General features: G+C 36.8%; 1 protein-coding gene across 1 annotated transcript in view; it reads left to right on the top strand.

The window, feature by feature from the left end:
• Positions 1-19,167, top strand: part of USH2A (usherin) — a 939,490-nt gene that overhangs the window by 249,864 nt on the left and 670,459 nt on the right. The window contains exons 18-19 of the mRNA XM_069544562.1: positions 431-600; positions 5,755-5,899. Of these exons, the coding sequence (XP_069400663.1) occupies positions 431-600; positions 5,755-5,899 (315 nt within the window). The remainder of the gene's footprint in view (positions 1-430; positions 601-5,754; positions 5,900-19,167) is intronic.

Raw genomic sequence — 19,167 nt, 5'->3', positions numbered from 1 at the left:
TCCAAGAAGTTCAGTGAAATACTTGTATATATAAGAAATCCAATATGTCACTATGCATTGTTCTAAACTTTGTGGACTGAGACGTATTCTGTTTTGTGCTTTTTCCTTTCCAAGACTTCATACAACTTATGATTTCCTCCCCTATTACCTACTAGTTTTCTTTAGGAACACAGGGCAATTCCTATTTTTGTTTTGTAAATGGAAAATATCTTTGTTAGTACTGTGAGGTAGAGAACATGCTTGAAGATATATGTTTTAAGAGAGTATTTTTTTATATACATACCAGGATATTCTTTGACTTTTTAAATAAGAATATTATGTAAGGAATGTGATGTTTCTGAAATTATTAATAGGGTAAACTTGTGATTTCAGCTTGAAAACCTGTTAATGTGACATTCATTGTTTTGGCTGTTGTTATTGTTGTTAACAGCGCCTGTATTTGTGATGCCCCCTTCAGTCTCCCCACTCTCTCCTCACTCGCTCAATGTGTCCTGGGAGATGCCACCGGACAGTGTTACAAGAGGAAAAGTTGTGGGGTATAACATCAATATGATTTCTGAACAATCTCCTCAGTGGTCTCATCCAGTGGTGGTTCCACAGGTATTGTTATTTCCAATTCATGTCCTTCTAGAATTGAGTTATGCCTTTGTTTTTATAGTTTCTGCATTTGCAGAATTCTGGCAGAATTTTCATCTATACAATCCTTAAATGGGGAATTTTTTCTTAATATAATATTATGTATACAAGGGTCTAAATATATCACTTATTTTTTTCTAGTGTAAATGGAAATAGTATGGGTATAATTTTGTTTCATGAAATCTGCTTTTTCTACTTAGCATATATCCTCAATTATCTTTCAAGAGGTTGATGTTCAGTAGCTGTGTACTATTGTATTGTTTAGGTACACAATAATGATTCAACCAATGCACAACCAATTGATATGTATATTGTATGAATTCTTCTGGAAATGTAAATAACCTTGATAAGAACATTTTATATGTACATTTGTATATTTCAAGTTCCTAAGAAAAATTTCCGAGGGATGCAGTTTATTTTACAGCTTATAGCAAAGGCTATGAACATTTCAAGGTTTAGGATATGTAGTGACATATTGCTTACTAGTGGGTCATCTCAGGTCAGCAGTAATGAGAATAATGATCATAGGTAACAGTTACTGAGGCTTTACTTTGTACCCATACTAAATAATGATATGTATAACAATCCTGGAAGATGAGAAGCTTTTGTTACTCTCCATGATACGTGTGTGGCCAGTGTTCTTTCTATCAGCACAAGGGTCAGTTCAGTCTCTCAGTCATATGCAACTCTTTGCGACCCCATGGACTGCAGCACGCCAGGACTCCGTGTCCATCACCAGTTCCTGGAGTTTACACAAACTCATGTCCATTGAGTCAGTGATGCCATCCAACCATCTTATCCTCTGTCGTCCCCTTCTCCTCCTGCCTTCAATCTTTCCCAGCATCAGGGTCTTTTCAAATTAGTCATTTCTTTGCATTAGGTGGCCAAAGTATTGGAGTTTCAGCTTCAGCAGCCAGCCTTCCAATGAACACCCAGAACTGATCTCCTTTAGGATGGACTGGTTGGATCTCCTTGCAGTCCAAGGGACTTTCAAGAATCTTCTCCAACACCACAATTCAAAAGCATCAATTCTTCAGTGCTCAGCTTTCTTTATAGTCCAACTCTCACATCCATACATGATTACTGGATAAACCATAGCTTTGACTAGACAGACCTTTGTTGGCAAAGTAATGTCTTTGCTTTTAATATGCTGTCTAGGTTGGTCATAACTTTTCTTCCAAGAAGCAAGCATCTTTTAATTTCATGGCTGCAACCACCATCTGAGTGATTTTGGAGCCTCAAAAAATTGTCCACCACTGTTTCCCCATCTATTTGCCATGAAATGATGGGACTAGATGCCATGATCTTAGTTTTCTGAATCTGGAGCTTTAAGCCAACTCTTTCACTCTCCTGTTTCACTTTCATCAAGAAGCTCTTTAGTTCTTCTTCACTTTCTGCCTTAAGTGTGGTATCATCTGCATATCTGAGTTGTTGATATTTCCCCCCACCATTCTTGATCCAGCTTGTGCTTCATCCAGTCCAGCATTTCTCATGATGTACTCTGCATATAAGTTAAATGAGCTGGGTGACAATATACAGCCTTGACGTACTCCTTTCCCAATTTGGAACCAGTCTGTTGTTCTGTGTCCAGTTCTAACTGTTACTTCTTGACCTGCATCCAGATTTCTCAGGAGGCGGGTCAGGTGGTCTGGTATTCCCATCTCTTGAAGAATTTTCCACAGTTTGTTGTTATCTGCACAGTCAAAGGCTTTGACATAGTCAATAAAGCAGAAATAGATGTTTTTCTAGAACTCTCTTCCTTTTTCCATGATCCAGCGGATGTTGGCAATTTGATCTTTGGATCTTCTACCTTTTCTAAATCCAGCTTGAACATCTGGGAATTCACAGTTCATGTACTGTGAAGACTGACTTGTAGAATTTTGAGCATTCGTTGGCATTGCCTTTCTTTGGGATTGGGATGAAAACTGACCTTTTCCAGTCCTGTGGCCACTGTTGAGTTTTTCCAAATTTGCTGGCATATTGAGTACAGCACTTCCACAGCATCATCTTTTAGGATTTGAAATAGCTCAACTCTAATTCCATCACCTCCTCAAGCTTTGTAGTGATGCTTCCTAAGGTGCACTTGACTTCACATTCCAGGTTGTCTGGCTCATCAGAACTGTGGATATGGGGTCTGGACACAGCATATTATGCCTTCTGGCTATTACTTGTATTATAATATTCTATTCCAAGAAAGTAAAATTTAAAAAAAAAAACATAGTTTATAAAACATGTCCCAGAAATCAACTTGTTTTGATCCCATTTTTACCAATTAGTAGGCTAAGAGTCGGACACGACTGAGCAACTTCACTTTCACTTTTCACTTTCATGCATTGGAGAAGGAAATGGCAACCCACTCCAGTGTTCTTGCCTGGAGAATCCCAGGGACGGTGGATCCTGGTGGGCTGCCATCTATGGGGTCGCACAGAGTCGGACACGACTCAAGCGACTTAGCAGCAGCAGCAGCAGCAGCAGCAGACATATCTCACATCTCTGTGCTTGAGATTTCACTAATTTGTTAAATGCAAAAACAATTTCTGCTTATCTATAGTTTATATGGAGCTTAAAAAGCTCAACAGATATTAGATATTATTTTTAGTGATTGTTATTAATGGGATAGGACTACATACATTTATAAAATATTCAATAGGGCAGGAAAATATTTTTATATTGAGAAAACGGATATATAAAAATCTTTAATCATTTTAAGATAATTTTATTTATTTATTTTGACAGTGCTGGGTCTTTGTGGCTGTGCAGGGTTTTCTCTAGCTGTGGCAGTCAGGGGCTACTATCTAGTTGTGGTGCTTGGGCTGCGCATTGCAGTGGCTTTTCTCATTGCAGAACATGGGCTTCAGTAGTTGCACACATTGGCTCAGTAGTTGCAGTTCCTCGGCTCTGGAGCACAGGCTTAGCAGTTGTCGTGCACGGGCTTAGCTGCTCCGCAGTGTGTGGGATCTTCTGGGACCAGGGATCGAACCTATATCTCTTGCATTGGCAGATGGATTCTAACCACTGAGCCACCAAGGAAGTCCCCTTTATTTGTTTAAAAGTCTTTTTTGTGTGTGTATGTGGCAGAATTAAAATAAGGATATAGATACGTCACTTTATTTTCTTTCTTGCACTCTCTCCTGCAATTATTCCGTCATATATTCAAGAAAATTAAATCACAAGTGGCAAAGTCAAATTTTTTTTTTACATTCTCAACAATTAAATTTATATCCACACTGACCCAAATGTGTGTTGTTATAATCTTGATAAATAGATAGCCGAAATTTCTGGGGAAAGCCTAATGTGAAAAATAACAATTAAAGGATCTCTCCCTAAGAATGTGGCAGAAGACATTTATAGAAGTGGTGATGTTATCATTGTAGGATTTTAAGCTTCGACAAAGTTCTTCATGCTCCTTAAAGATTAATCCCCCAAACAAGTTTTCAATTAAATATATCCTTTAAAACTTGTTAAGATGATTCTGTATACATGATAAACACACAGTTTATCTGAGTGATAATTTTACATTCCCCAAACTCTAGGATAAATGTCTTTTAAAAATCATGTAATTTCTATTAACTATATGGAGAGGAGTAAAATTTAATCAAAATTAATATTAATCCACATTTTCTCTTTATTACATTTCATTATGTGTTCTTGAGACAGAGAATACTTTGTTTAAAAAGATACAACTTTTTAAATTAAATAAATAATGTATTTTAAGAATAAGTGCAGAAAATCTACATTAAATTTCATCAGAATTGTTCTAAATATGATACATTTTATAGCAATATTAAGTAAGTTTTACCCTTTTCCAAGTTTTTTTTTTTTTTTTTTTTTTTGCGGTGGAGGGGGGAAGCTTTAAATCACATTGCACAAAAGAAAAAAGAATTATATCTTCAAAACATAAGTAGCCATTTTGAAACTAGAAAAAGGATTAGTAAATCAGTGTTTGATGTTTTTCTGATTTCTAAATGTAATTGAAGGAAGCAGTGTTAATGTTTTTACATTTTATACATTTTTAGAATTTTTAAATCACCTTTATTTCTGAAAAATGTTATGTTAACAATGTAATTTATATTCTAATCACACTGCTTTCAGGAACTACTCAGCTTATGAAAATTTAAAGTCAATACTCAGGCATATAATCCAAATGAATTTTATTGTACATCTAAAGGGAAAACAAAGTCTGGAAATTGACTTCATATGTAACTGATATTTAGTTATATGTAGTATTTATATGTATGGAAGATTATTTGTTATATTGTTATCAGTATCTCTTAGAAAAATAGTTTGTGCTCGTGCATGCTGTCAGACTATTGGTTAATGACTTTTTTCTGAATATAATCACCAGGGGCCTTTGTATCTATAGACTAAGCAAATTTACATGGCTGCTTTTGATCAGTTCTAGTTATATTGACAGACTAGCTCTTGGTGTTGATTGTTTAATTATTTGTTTATGGACCATAGAGTCTCTTTTGCTCACATCTGCTATTTTCATTTGAAATTGTGTGATAAAGACAATGTTTCAAAAAAAAAAGTAACCATTGAATCAATATGCTTACCCTTAGTTGTACAAGAAAGGCAACTGAGAATTGACTTAATGTGGATGCTCAGTAATCTTTCCTTTTTCCTCCCTTCCTTCCTGCAGCTTTCTTTCTTTCTTCCTTTTTTTTAAGAGCAAATGATGGGATTGATTTCATGAAGTGATGACATTTTTCTGTACCAGCTCCATCAGCTAGCATGTGGACATTACTGCACTGGGTTCATCTTGGCCAAGCCCTGTGGTTTTATTTGGACTTTTTCACAGTAACAATGAGAGTGTCACCATTCTTTATCTCTATTGTCGGTGACAAGAGCCACACCACCACGCTGCTTTATGAGGCAATAACTCGGTTTCCTCATTTATCCACTCAGGAACTGGATTATTACCTCATAAAACAGTGTGATTGTACAATTATCAATTAAACCCTAGCTTGTTGAGTCCCTTCAAAAAGAAATTTCTTTTCCTAATTGTGGTTGGCAGTAATTCCCTCTGTTGAAATTTCTGGAAATTTGCTTGTCCAGCTTATATTTTTCACAATAGATATCTATAACTTGACTTTTTTTTTTTTTCTTACCTTGCAGGTATTGTATACTGCTAAATCCCAAGAACTATCTTATATTGTAAAAGGACTAAAACCTTATAGGATATACAACTTTACTATTTCTCTCTGCAATTCAGTTGGCTGTGTAACCAGTGCTTCAGAAGCAGGACAGACTTTAGCATCAGGTAAGCAAGTTTTAGCAGATGTGAAAAATATATTGTGTGTTTATAAAGAAAACACCTACAAAGCTCAATGGTGTCTCTAGTTTGGACTTAATATTTGTCTTTTCAGCTTTCTCTTACTCCCTCACAAACTCTGATTGCTACTGACCTTGACATAGTTGAACAGAAAAATAAATTTAAGAGCCTGGAGGATTTCTGAGTTGCAGTGTCATAATAAATATAATTAGGTGCAGAGTGACTCTAGGACTCAGCTACCACCCTAAGTCCTAAAGGTGTCCCAACAATTGTTAGAAGTATTTATGAGGCTTCTTGCGAAGATTCGGAATACTTCTCCCTTCAGTCTTAACCTTTCGTGTGGGATTGGGTTTACCCACTCCTGCTGCATGGAGCTAGCAGCAGACATCCAGAAATTAGTAGGCTGCCCTGGTGTCATATTTTGCCTTTATTGGATAGGCAGTAGTGCTGTTATCTGTTTATTATAAATATAAAATTCCTAGGTGCATAAAATTGAAATAAAAAACTTATTATCAAGTATAATCTTAGTAGGAGATGGCTTGTATAATTTTTTGGTTGCTTTAACTTAGAACAAATTAAGTTCATACAAACTTGATTACATGTATTATTAACACCTATATAACCCAATTACTTACAAGTTAAGATTTTTTTCAAATCAGTTTTTCTGTCAGCATCCAACAAGGCTTAGTTTCCTGGCGCTCTTTAAGGAAATATCCAGATGTGAAGAGGTTATGAAATTTCTAGCAAACATATTTAGCTGTGAAAATATTCCTCAGACCTTCTTCCTTACTGTTTCCCTATAAAGTTCCATAGTTCTTGTTATATTTTGTTTTAGTTCTGGAAAACTTGTTTAGCCCAAATTATCTTATATAAATATACAAAAAATATCAAATATAGCAAGTAATTTTTCTTCAAATTTTCTGTCAGTGAGAAGACTCCAATGTTTCAAAAATTTGTTTTATTATCTGCATGAGTGAACTCTGTGTTTTTCACATATTTAACCTATATTTACAAATATTTATGGAGTACCTAGCTTGAACAAAACACCATTTTCCTGTAAGACTGTACATTTATTTATTTTTATATATTATGTTATTAGAGAGCTACAGAGTGTGGATAATAGTATCTGTCTCCTTTAGGAAAAATGATATAACTGGGTAATGAGAACAAAATTTAAAAGAGTAATCCGTCTCGAGGGCCAGAGAAAGTGAAAACAGAAGCCACATGAGCTGAAGATTGGCCCGAGGCCTAGTGGAGGCTAAAGGGACCCTGATCATGTGCTTATGCAGAACTGAAATCACAGCTTTTCCGGGCTTTAAAACATTTAAAAGTCATCTAAGGTGACCATCTTGCCAATATTAATACATCTCTGGCAACATCTCTTCCAAGTGTTTGATCCTTTAGTGGTAGAGAAACTGCTACTTCTCTAGCAAATCAGACCATGTGTAGTGACCTCTTTGAAAAGGCGATTTTCAAACTGATAATGATCCAAAATATTTCCTTATGGCTGCTATTGAACATTCTCCTTCCAATTCCTTGGGGGCTGTTCGCACTCTAATTCATATTCCTCGTGACATCACTTCCAATAACATCTTCAATAATAATACCTCCACCCAAGTCTTCTTTCCTTAAGGCTGTGTACCAAACTACCTCCCATCTGCACTTGACATACTCCAGTTTGTGACACTGTTAGGACAGGCTCTTTCCTCTAGATGAGATCTACTCTTGTCTTTTCGTAGACACAGCCTGAAAGAACTGAATGGGGACATGCTGGTCCCTGGCGAGTAGACAGATCCTGGAGATAGAAAGGGAAAAGCAGGGAAGATGTCTGTAGAAAGGCATCCTTCCTGCTTCAAGCACCAGTGGTTACACCTGTGTGGATATTGGTCTCAGTGGCTTCAGCAAGAGCTCCTGTGGCGTGGAGCTCACCCTCTCCCAGTGCTCTGTGCTCTTGCTTTAGAGTCTGGTGAGGATGCTTAAGGCCACTCTATCTACTGGAAGATGAGTGGAATAGAACTCATCTAAGCCCTCTCAGTGTTCTCTCTCTGCCTCTTTATCCATGAGAACAGAATTTGGAAACTTCTCATATTCTCTGAAAGCCATGAGATGCGCAAGTTCATTGACTTTTTCAAATAAGAATTTACTAACGCATCTAAGGGAAAAATGATAAGCCAGAATGCCATGACTTGAATTTGGGCTCTGCCGTCTACTAGCTTTATGACCTTGAGTAAATTGTATAATCTCTGTGCCTTTGTTTTCCAAATTACAAATAAGGATACCCTATATTCAGTGTTCTCCTGAGGAATGAAAAGAGCGAATACATGTTAAATATTTAAGGCAGTGTCTAGCACAAAATCAAATCTCAAAACAAATTATTTCTATCAAGATTTTTGTCATAACTATTACATAATCTTTTTATTAGTCACAGTGTGTTATAGAATTTGAAGTTTTACTTTGCAACTTTGTTTCCATAACATTATTTTAACATAAATGCAACAATGGAGAGTCCTAAAACTAAGCACTGAATGACAAGAGTAAGCTGTAGGGGACTAACACTGAAAAGCATCATTTTTCAGTTCTGTGAGGAGCATGTTGTCCTGAATTATAACATGTATTTCAAGATTTTGGTCAAAAACTGCACATTTCAAATTTGTTGTTTACAGTATAAAATTAATAATGTGCCATACCATACCATTGCTATGTTTTGTTGTGAATGCTTGATTCAGTAAGTTTCTATGAAGGTTCTAATTTCTAATTTCAGGCATTAGGAAGTGGGGTGAGCTCTAATAGAAACCATTCATGCTTTAATGATGTCTGTATTAAGATGTTGACATATAACAGGTAGGATTAACACCTTGGGGGAAAGGATAAAAGAAAGCTATTAGAACAGAGAATATGAGATAGGTGACTGATTTTAGCAGATTGGGAAATTATGTCAGGTTAAATGGCATTTATAAATAATTGGTAAAGATGTTTGTAGATATTTTTTGAGTTTATACCATGTGCTTGTTGCTGTTTCAGGTGCTGTTCCATACTGACATGATGAAAGCTGGGGATTGTGATGATTTCTCTGTCAGCAGAGTATAGTATAGTGTAGATTAGAAGACAGTGTGGAAATAGAGTCTGGCAGGCCTTCCAAGGGGGCTCCCCTTGTGGCTCAGCAGTAAATAATATTCCTGCCAGTGCAGGAGACTCAGGTTCAATCCCTGGTCTAGGATGATCCCTGGAGAAGGAAATGGCAACCCACTCCAGTATTCTTACCTGGGAAATCCCTTGGACAGAGGAGCCTGGCAGGCTACAGTCCACGGGGTCACAAAGAGTCAGATACGACCTAGTGACTAAAACAACAGGACATTCCAAAAAAAGTCATGAGAAAGTAAATTAGATAAATAGAAAGAAATATTAGAAGCATGAAATGGAATGCTTCAAGGAAAAGAAATCCACAGGATAAGAAGAGGGAGGAACTGAAGATGACAGTAAATATCCTAGGCCGTGGTGACGCCACTAAATGTAATGCAAAAAATGAAGAAAGACCATATGGGAGAAATAAAGCCATGAGTTTCAGTTCAATTATTTGATCAAAACATATCCATGACAATTATAACCAGCCAACAGCGGAAAATGCAAATCTGGAGCTTTAGAAGGATGTGAGTTTTATAACTGTCTGCATATAAAAGGAGGTAAAACTATGGATGGTAATATATTAGTGAAGGCAGAGAAAATAAAAAAAAGAAAAGTTTCAGTTCAGTTCAGTCGCTCAGTCGTGTCCGACTCTTTGCGACCCCATGAATCGCAGCACGCCAGGCCCCCCTGTCCATCACCAGCTCCCGGAGTTCACTCAGACTCATGTCCATCGAGTCAGTGATGCCATCCAGCCATCTCATCCTCTGTCATCCCCTTCTGCTCCTGCCCCCAATCCTTCCCAGCATCAGAGTCTTTTCCAATGAGTCAACTCTGCATGACGGGGCCAAAGTACTGGAGTTCAGCTTTAGCATCATTCCTTCCAAAGAACACCCAGGGCTGATCTCCAGAGAAAATACAAAAGAAAAGTTTACACCTCAGTGAAAGCTCACATTCTGGGAGAAAGAGAAAAAGAAAAATTAAAGGAACAGAGACATGATCAGAGTTAGGTATAGAATCTAGAAAGAGCGCTATTCAAAAAGTCAAGGACAGAGAGAATTCTAGAAGGAGAATGTCAGTAGAGTCACAGATGGTAGGGGAAGGAAAAGAAATGTAAGATACAAGCAATGTGGGGTCATTGATGATCCCCTGGTCAGCACTCTGATTAGCATAGTCAGAGCAAAAGCTGGGAGGGAAAAAAAGTAAACAGTTGCAGAAAATGGTAAGTTTTAAATGTGTAGTTTTTTGTTCTTTGCAAAAATGTTCCTTCTACTCAATTTCCATAAAAATATGCATTAATTTTGTTCACATGTGAGATCCTTTCTTTTCGGAGAAAAAAATTTGGGTTTATCTGGAAAAACTTTTGTTTCTTAGTCTCTTAATTTATCTTGTCAGCACTCTACAACTCTTCACCTGCCAGACAGGGAATGAAGTCAATTACATGACAAAAATATGGAAAATAATTTTTGCTTGCCACTTGATTTATGGTAAAATGCATTGTTTTCAGGGGTGTTCAGGCCAGGGAAAATGAACTTGTTTTTATTAGAATATAAGGAAAACCCCAGAAATTACAGATCTAAATATTCTTCTTGCCTCTGTTTTCAGTAGATAAATAGGGTATTTCTTTTTTTTAAATTTTCCTAGGATTAAATGTCTGTGTAACTGATAGATTTTAAGTCATAGAAATAAACAGTGAGAAGGTCAGTGCTTTTTTTTTTTTCATATTATGGTGTTTCCATTACAGGAACTTTAAACTATGTACATTAACTGTGGCAGCAGCACAGCATGTTTCACTTTCCTGGATTTATTTTTCACTATTCAGATCACAGCTTTGAGTAATTCTAATTTTGGAGTAATCCAGTTTAGGATCTAGTTTGCTTTCTAAGGCCTCTGGTATCTGAAGATTGTCTTCACTTAATCCTTCACTATCAATATGGCTAAACTGAAGTAACTTCATATCAAAATCCTCAAGACCAAATTCTTAGCACCACTGTTTCCTGGCATCTTGTCTCACAAATGAGAACGCACATACTAGCATGATTCTTGCTGACTATATATAACCTTATCTCTAGAAGCTAGTAAGATTCTCCTCTTCATCCATGAATATCCAAGATCTCACACACAAAAAAAGTGTGTCTAAAAGTGTATGACTCTATGCGTGCATGCTAAGTCGTTTCAGTTGTGTTTGACTTTTTGGGACCCTTTGGACTGTAGCCCACCAGTATTGAGGAGAATCCATGCGAAAGTTCTAAAAAAGACTAACTTTGCTCCTGACCTTCCTGGGCATCAGGCAGAAAAGCCAGGCAGGTGGCCACTCGACCAAATAGTAAGGCATTCATTTAATCAAAAGGAGGGAATACATGCTGAGTCACTTCAGTTGTGTTTGACTCTGTGCAACCCCATGGATGGGGGAGCCCGGTGGGCTCCCCCGTCCCTGGGATTCTGCAGGCGAGAACACTGGAGTGAGTTGCCATTGCCTTCTCCAAAAGGAGGGAAAGAAAGATCTAAACTTTAGGACAAATTAAGGGGACGCTTTTATAAAAGATACTGAGTACTATGATAGTATCTCCAACAGAAATTCTCCGTCAGATGCAAAATGTTGTTCTTCATTTGGTCATTTTCATGTCAACTTTAGGTCAGTGGCAATGGCTGAGCAGTGCTTTACGGGTCAGCGCTTTTGAATGGTCAACAGATTTGTTGCGGGAAAGGAATAAAAGTTGACTTGCAACACTGTGACTCTTTTTGCTCTGTCTCCTCTAGTAATAAAATTATGGTTTGGAGGGTACAGAATTCCAATAGATTTGTGGGAAATTTAACTCTTAAGTCTAAATGTAGTTCATGTGAGTGAATTGCCAAGGATCAGAACAACCATTTAAAAACTTTGAAAAAGAGCACCTTAAATTGGAAGTAGTATTCAGCTTTTCTGAAGCGCTGAATCATGGAAATATGTTTTTTTCCTTACACCTCAGTCACAGAAATCAAAAAGATACTTGTTAGATATGTCTGAATTTCATTAAAAGCTTGAGAATTGTAGTTTGCTCTCTTTCAAGTATTTTTTCAATTAGATGTGTCATTAGAATTGGCACATTTTGTCCAGAATGTTTATCACTACTCCTTTAGTTTTGGTGCCCATGAACAGTTCCAGAACTGATTTGAGAGAGGTTCTCTTCCAGGAGCAGCTGCAACTCTATTGCAAAATCTTCAAGAAAGTGTGATGGGTGGTTTTGGAGTTGCTTCTGGGTTTATATGGGTCATGGTCTGACAGACTGGGCCCTTAGAAGCTTCTAATCCTTTTCTTTAAGATTACCCTTTTAATCTAATAACTTTGTACATTTCCATCCTTTGTGAATTAAGTACAAATTAAACCTTCCTTCAGAGAAATTCCTTTTGGAGATCCATTCCTGGAGGAACGATATCCTATTTCCTTTACCCATCATAAATTGACCTCTACACTACAAGCTTAGAAGTGCCCATTTCCCATTAAGCAAGTAATTACTGGTGCATTAAGTTTCCTGTCTGAATCCATCCAAAGTAGAATGTATGGGTTGTTTGCTGCTGGGTTGAAAACACACATTGTTTTGTATGCAGGTACAGAAGTCTTTTCATTGTGAATAGGACCCAGAGTGATTAAACAAGCACTTTTAATATGTTAATTTATAATTTTAATTACAACAATCTTGTATATATAGTCATTAGTGAATACTAATATAAATATTTTTCTATCTTTTTATTCATAATGCATAAACCAATCATCCAGTTACTTCTCTGAGGTTGCCTGTTTTTGTTTCATAATACAATCTTTGTTCTTAGTTATGAATGCATTTTGTTCGTTCCTGTCTTGAATAATCCCTCATTAAGCTAGTCACTTTCTGCTCCTTGCTAAAAAGGAAAAATTATCATGCGAATGTGGCACGCCATATTAAAAAGCACATTACCCAACACTTTTGTTGCTGTCCTTCAATTAGTTTCCCTTCTTTGAATTTAATTCCATTTGTTGTTAAACTACCAACTTGATGTATGGACTCATGAATCTCAGGCTGCTGCCAAGAAAGTGGGGGAAAAAAATCAAAGCCTCTTCGAAGAGCTGCAGAGGCGAGCTGAAATGAATTTGCTTCACCTTTGACAAGAACACTTGAACAGCAGTGAAATCCTCTGCTGATTCAACTTGGCTAATTATCCAATTATTTATTTCAAGAATAAAGGCTCTGTTTTACAATTAGAGAAGTGTAAGGCAATCTGAGAAATTTGGTAATGACAGCTGCCTTAAGTCACTTCTAAGATAAACAGTATCTGTGCAAACTTGTCTCACCCAGTGTTTTTAGGCAGCCATTCTCACGTCTCAGCGTCAGGGAAATCCTGAGAGTACAAGGCAGGGCTGGTTCTGTTTGTTTGTTTTTCTCGTTCAACAACAGAAATTATTTTGCACTTCTAACCACCATGTCAAATTTCCGTGGCTCTCAAGCAATGTTAAAGTTGTATTTCTCTTGATTAAAAGCTTTTGGTTCAAAGCAATACTTTTTAATTGCCTAATGATATAAGTCAGTTCTTAGGAAAGAACCGCACATTTAGGAGTTCATTTGCAATATAACTGAAAAATTCATTGCATGGCAGTAAAACAATTTACTGTTAATTACAAGGAGAAGAATTTGCTGTGGCATGCTCACAGATTGCCATGAATCATGCAGCACTCCTAGAGATTTATAACAGATGTGTAAGTGGGATGAATTAGCAGGGTTTAATAACAGAGACACAAATCATGCAGACTTCAAGGAGCTTTAATTGATATACTAGAATGTGACGGGCATGAATCACTCAGCCATTCAACAGCACTGTAACATATGGTCAGCTCAATATGCTGCATCTGAAATCGGTTGGTGAGTCGTTGGTTGTCCCATATGGTGGAAGCAATATATTTTTCATGATTCAAAAAATACATCCATTTTCTTAAAAGAAATTTGATTGCAAAGCATGTTTGTTATTGAACAGTCACTTGAATGCCAAACTGGGTTTTTTTTTTTTATAATGATTTTTTTTTTTTGACATGGCAGCTTCCCAAAATAAATAGCAGCTACTACTTGTAATACCAGATCGTTGGAGACATTATGAGAACCAAATTGGTGCTTGTTGGCAGGCTTGATCCACAGTAAAACCTACAGAAGAGTTCAGCTGATGAGAGCTGCGATTGTTAGGGAAATCCTTCAGATTCTGGCAAAGCAAACCAAATGAAAGGAATGATGTCAGTCTCAGAGAAGTTCAGGAATGCCCCGATTTGCAATGAGAATAGATGGAACTGAATGAGAGACCTTTACTTAGCAGGGTAGGAAAGTGACTGTGATAACACTGGAACCCACAGTGTAACAATTAGATACAACATTTTAAAAATCAACCTCTTAATTAAAGGTTCAGTCCTCTGGGAGCATTCTAAAAAAAAATCCTGGAAGAGCATCACATCAGCACCGATCTCATGTTATTCCTGAATGATTATTTCGGTGTAGGAAAACAGGCAACCCTGGTGTAGACCAGGAGCTGGGAGGATGCAATATCTTTCTATGGAAACTAGGATCTGGCAGCTTTGGACAAGGCTTGTGTAGCATTAGTAAATCTGACAGACTTGAAAAAGGAATATTGCAGCCTTAGAACTGTGGCTGCCAGAATTTAATGTCAACAATTAAAATTTATTTTGATCCTTACCTACTGTTTATTACTGTTTGTATACACAACAGACCTTACTAATACAGACATGCACTATTAGATGGAATTACCATCTGTTCAGAGTGAAATGCTGGCATCTGTCTTAGATGCTAAAACTAAAATGATATTATTTCTAACAAAACAAAATTAACTGCTTTTTACTCACCAACTTTAATGTTGAATGTGTGCTGTGCCCAAGGAAAAGGCTTGTTGATACACTGTGTAATGGCCTCTGTTGCCAGGTCTGTATTTAGATAAGTGACTTTCATGAGACCTCTGAAGACCTTTTTGGCATAGCAGAAATGGAATGTGGAAATCATACTTTGTGAAAAACTGTTTCAGTTTTCTGATGTATTAACCATAGTGAGGCATTAAAACAGCACAATTAAAATGTGTAAGAATTGAAATAGACTGTTGTATGCAAAATATTTTGATATGTCCTAAATAAATGCAAGGGAAAAGCTACATTGAAATTCATGTGAACAAAGTTGCCATACACCCACAGTGACACCTTTAGGGAAAAATGAGCTGTTATCTTCTCTGCTGGACTACTTTTAGTTTTTTCCTACACTGACACCTAGGAAAGCTTTATACTCTATCCCCTCCTTTATTTTAAGCCTAAGTAAGAGATCTCTAGCTTTTCAAAGTTAGAGAATTTGGAGTATCAAGGACAATGGTAGTTTCCATACTGAGGCTGGATCCATGATGCTACTTTCTGAGAAGCCTGACTTCAGTTCTATATATCACAAAATAATAAATTCTGTCACACTAACATTTAATGCATGTACACAGTGCATTAACTGTAACTGTAGTACATTTATTTGTGCTAGAGGAGACTTGAAAATGATTAAAAAATCAATACTTTGCTGTCAGAGAAGCAAGTGTTACGATGCATTTAAGTAGTTAATTGCATAAGCCCCATAAAAGCTTCAAGTTTGGGTAGGAAGGATGCCATAATTACAGTCAAGCAACTACCTTTTATTAATGGGGGACTTTAGGGAACAATGCTTGTTGTCATCGCTGCTGCTGTGTGAAGTTCAGAAATCATGGCTCACTCCCTTTACATGTAAGAGGCAAGCTGTGTGCAAATTATGGAGAATCACCAGTATGACAGCTGGCTAAGGTAGTGTATGTTCACCAAGAAGGTGATTCACCTTGAATTCTTGAAAAGAAATGCTTTCTGGACTTTCTTTATATCATAAAACACATAGAAAAATCATAATATTTGTGTGCCATGGTAAAGAACAAGGTGACTCAGAGTTGCAGGGATAAGTTGGCTGGGTTCCTGGAGGGATGAGGGACCTGTATGTCCAACACCCCTTCATGATTTACACTTGAGAAGCAAATGTTCAGCCAGAATTTTCTAACTGGAAGAGCTCATAGGTATAATCAGGTCTGTCATGCTCTTCAATAAATGAGATACTAGCCAGCAATTCTACCCCTGAGTATGTATCTGAAATAAAAAGCACTAATTTGACAAGATGCATGCACCTCAATGTTCATAACAGCATCATTTATAACTGACAAAATATGAAAGCAACCTAAGCATCCATCAACAAATAAATGGATAAAGAAGATGTAGTACATATCAGTTCAGTTCAGTTGCTCCGTCATGTCTGACTCTCTGCGAACCCATGGACCGCAGCATACCAGGCTTCCCTGTCCATCACCAACTCCCAGAGCTTGCTCAAATTCAGGTCCATCAAGTCAGTGATGTCATCCAACCATCTCATCCTCTGTCGTTCCCTTTGCCTGCCTTCAATCTTTCCCAGCATCAGGGTCTTTTCAAATCAGTCAGTTCTTCGCATCAGGTGGCCAAAGTATTAGAGTTTCAGCTTCAACATCAGTCCTTCCAATGAACACCCAGCACTGATCTCCTTTAGGATGGACTGGTTGGATCTCCTTGCAGTCCAAGGGACTCTAAAGAGTCGTCTTCAACATCACAGTTCAAAAGCATCAATTCTTTGGTGCTCAGCTTTCTTTATAGTCCAACTCTCACATCTGTTCATGACTGCTGGAAAAACCGTAGCTTTGACTAGATGGACCTACTACTCAGCCATTAAAAAGAATGAAATTTTGCCAATGAGACAATATGGATGGACTTGGAAGGCATTTGTTAAGTGAAAGAAGACAATATTGTATCACTTATATATGGCATCTAAAAGAAATACAACAAACTAATGAATGTAGCCCAAAAAGCATCCACACAGATACAGAGAACAAGCTAGTGGTTACGAGTAGGAAGAGGGAAAAGAGAAGTTATATCGGGGTAGGAGATGAGAGGTCCAAACTATTATGTATAAAATAAGCTACAAGGATATATTGTACAACACAGGCAACATAGCCAATATCTTTTTTTTTTAGCCAATATCTTATAACTGTAAATGGAGTATAGTCTCTAAAAATTGTGAATCACTCTGTTGTACACCTGTAACTTATATAATACTGTACATCAACTAAATGTCAATATACTTTTTTTTTCCAAAAAATGAATGTGTGAAATACTTAACAGAGAGGCCAAATAATGGATTAGCCAATGTTCCATAAGTAGGGTCTTAAAGGACCAGTATAGAACCTAAGTTTTCTCCTTTCCAGATCAGTTCCACAATACATCTTTTCTCTTGAAGGAGACTAGTAAACAAAGAAGAGATTGGGAAAATTGATGCTATTCTTTCCTCAGCCAGAGAATAGACCAGTCAACAAGGTCCATCTGAGTGCTGGGAGATCTCGGAAAGTCAGGAAGAGAATCTTTTCCTCTTCTGACTCTGACTGGAGAGTGCTTGCTAACTGGAAAATCATGGCTTCGTGATCAACCTGGATATCATGTCTGAGTCCTGCTCCCAGTGCCCTTTTTCACAGGTGTTTGTGGCTAGCAGCATTTGGCAATTTCCTGTGACGGTTTGCATCTCTGAGAAAAAGTCAGAATCATTTTTCACTGGCAAGATGCCTGAGGATGTCATATATTAGTGTTCCCCTTACACCCCTGAAATGAGGAAAGGCTGTTTATTCCTAGATTGCCATCTTCCTAGTAGTTGAGGATGTTTTAAGATATTGACACAGCCATGCAGTGTTCAGAGACAACAAACTCTTCCTTGAAAACATGGATTCGATTTTAAAGAGGTGTCATCAGCAAGAGCTTCTGCTCATTTAGTCTTCAGTTCTTATCCTAAGATGCTCAAACTCCACACTACATAAATTTTGCAAGTGTAAATTTATGCATTATGGTATGCTATTAATCAGATTATAAAGTAATACATGCTGCATAAAAAAGAATATATATTACAGAGTGCTTTGTAAAAGAATGATTATAAGTAGAAGAGCGAGACTAGAAATTGGATTACAGAGTTAATGCAAAAAATACAAGAGCATTGTAATTTTATTCCAAGTGGAAACAGGATTTGTATCTTGTTATTCTTTGAAATGATGGATATTGAAGTTTTCATTTATAAGAGAATTTTCTAAGTAAATACAGATAGATTCTGAATGTGAATGAATTGAATCATTTTATGATATGTAATCTGAAAGATACTTTATTGACTAGTAAAAACAGTGCGTTGTACTTACGTAGAAATTTGCCTTATAAAACCTAACACAATTATATTGTTTTTAAAAACTTTTATTTTCAAGGTGTCTTACTGAAAATTTATTCTTATATTGTCTGAGAGAAACATGAGGCACATAATTTTGAAGTGTGTTTCTAAAATCATGCAGATTTGGATTTAAAAAAAATGTGAAATAGAATCTCTAGAAGGTTCCAATGAGTTTCCATAATCCCAGAATGTCTCTTAATTTATTGCTTTGTGATTAACAAATTTATACCTGTAATCCATCCACTTTGGTGATTTGAGATTTAATCTTTTATTCCCTGGTCTCTTAGTGAGTCTAAGTTTGTATGTGTGTGTTTAATAGTTCGGGAGTATCTGTTTATCTTATTATCATTCTGTTAATACTTGTGAATGTGTATGAGACCAGTCTCATTTAGTTGATTGAAAATTCCCTTTCTGATACTAAGGGAACTCTGAAGATAATGACTAAATGCTCATCCTTTCCGGTGGGCTGGAGACTCCAAGTGAAACTCTATGAGACAGCTGAGAGGCGTTTATTTATTTTTAAACAAGTGAATAAAATACACACACACACACACACACACACACACACACATTCTAGTTCCCCTCCTCTGTAGTTGACTTCCTAAGAATATTGTCGTTGCTCAGTGGAATAATTCTGTGAGTCTAGAAGAGATGCTTGACTACTTGTTAGGGTTTAAATAGTCAACATTAATTTTAGTGGATTCTCAATGCAGAATTGTCCTTATTGATTATAATCATTTTGTCATATTTTTAAAATTGCATGCTCTCAATTTTAGTAGATATTAAAACAAACACCCCCGCCCCCCCAAAAAAAAAACTACTGAGTTGCTGGCATTCCTTTTGCTTTGTTTGATT

The sequence above is a fragment of the Ovis canadensis genome, chromosome 12 (assembly GCF_042477335.2).
Source record: "Ovis canadensis isolate MfBH-ARS-UI-01 breed Bighorn chromosome 12, ARS-UI_OviCan_v2, whole genome shotgun sequence".
In the NCBI taxonomy this organism is placed as follows: domain Eukaryota; kingdom Metazoa; phylum Chordata; class Mammalia; order Artiodactyla; family Bovidae; genus Ovis; species Ovis canadensis.
Note: the sequence above shows the minus strand (reverse complement) of the source record. Positions and strands in the feature narration are given on the sequence as shown.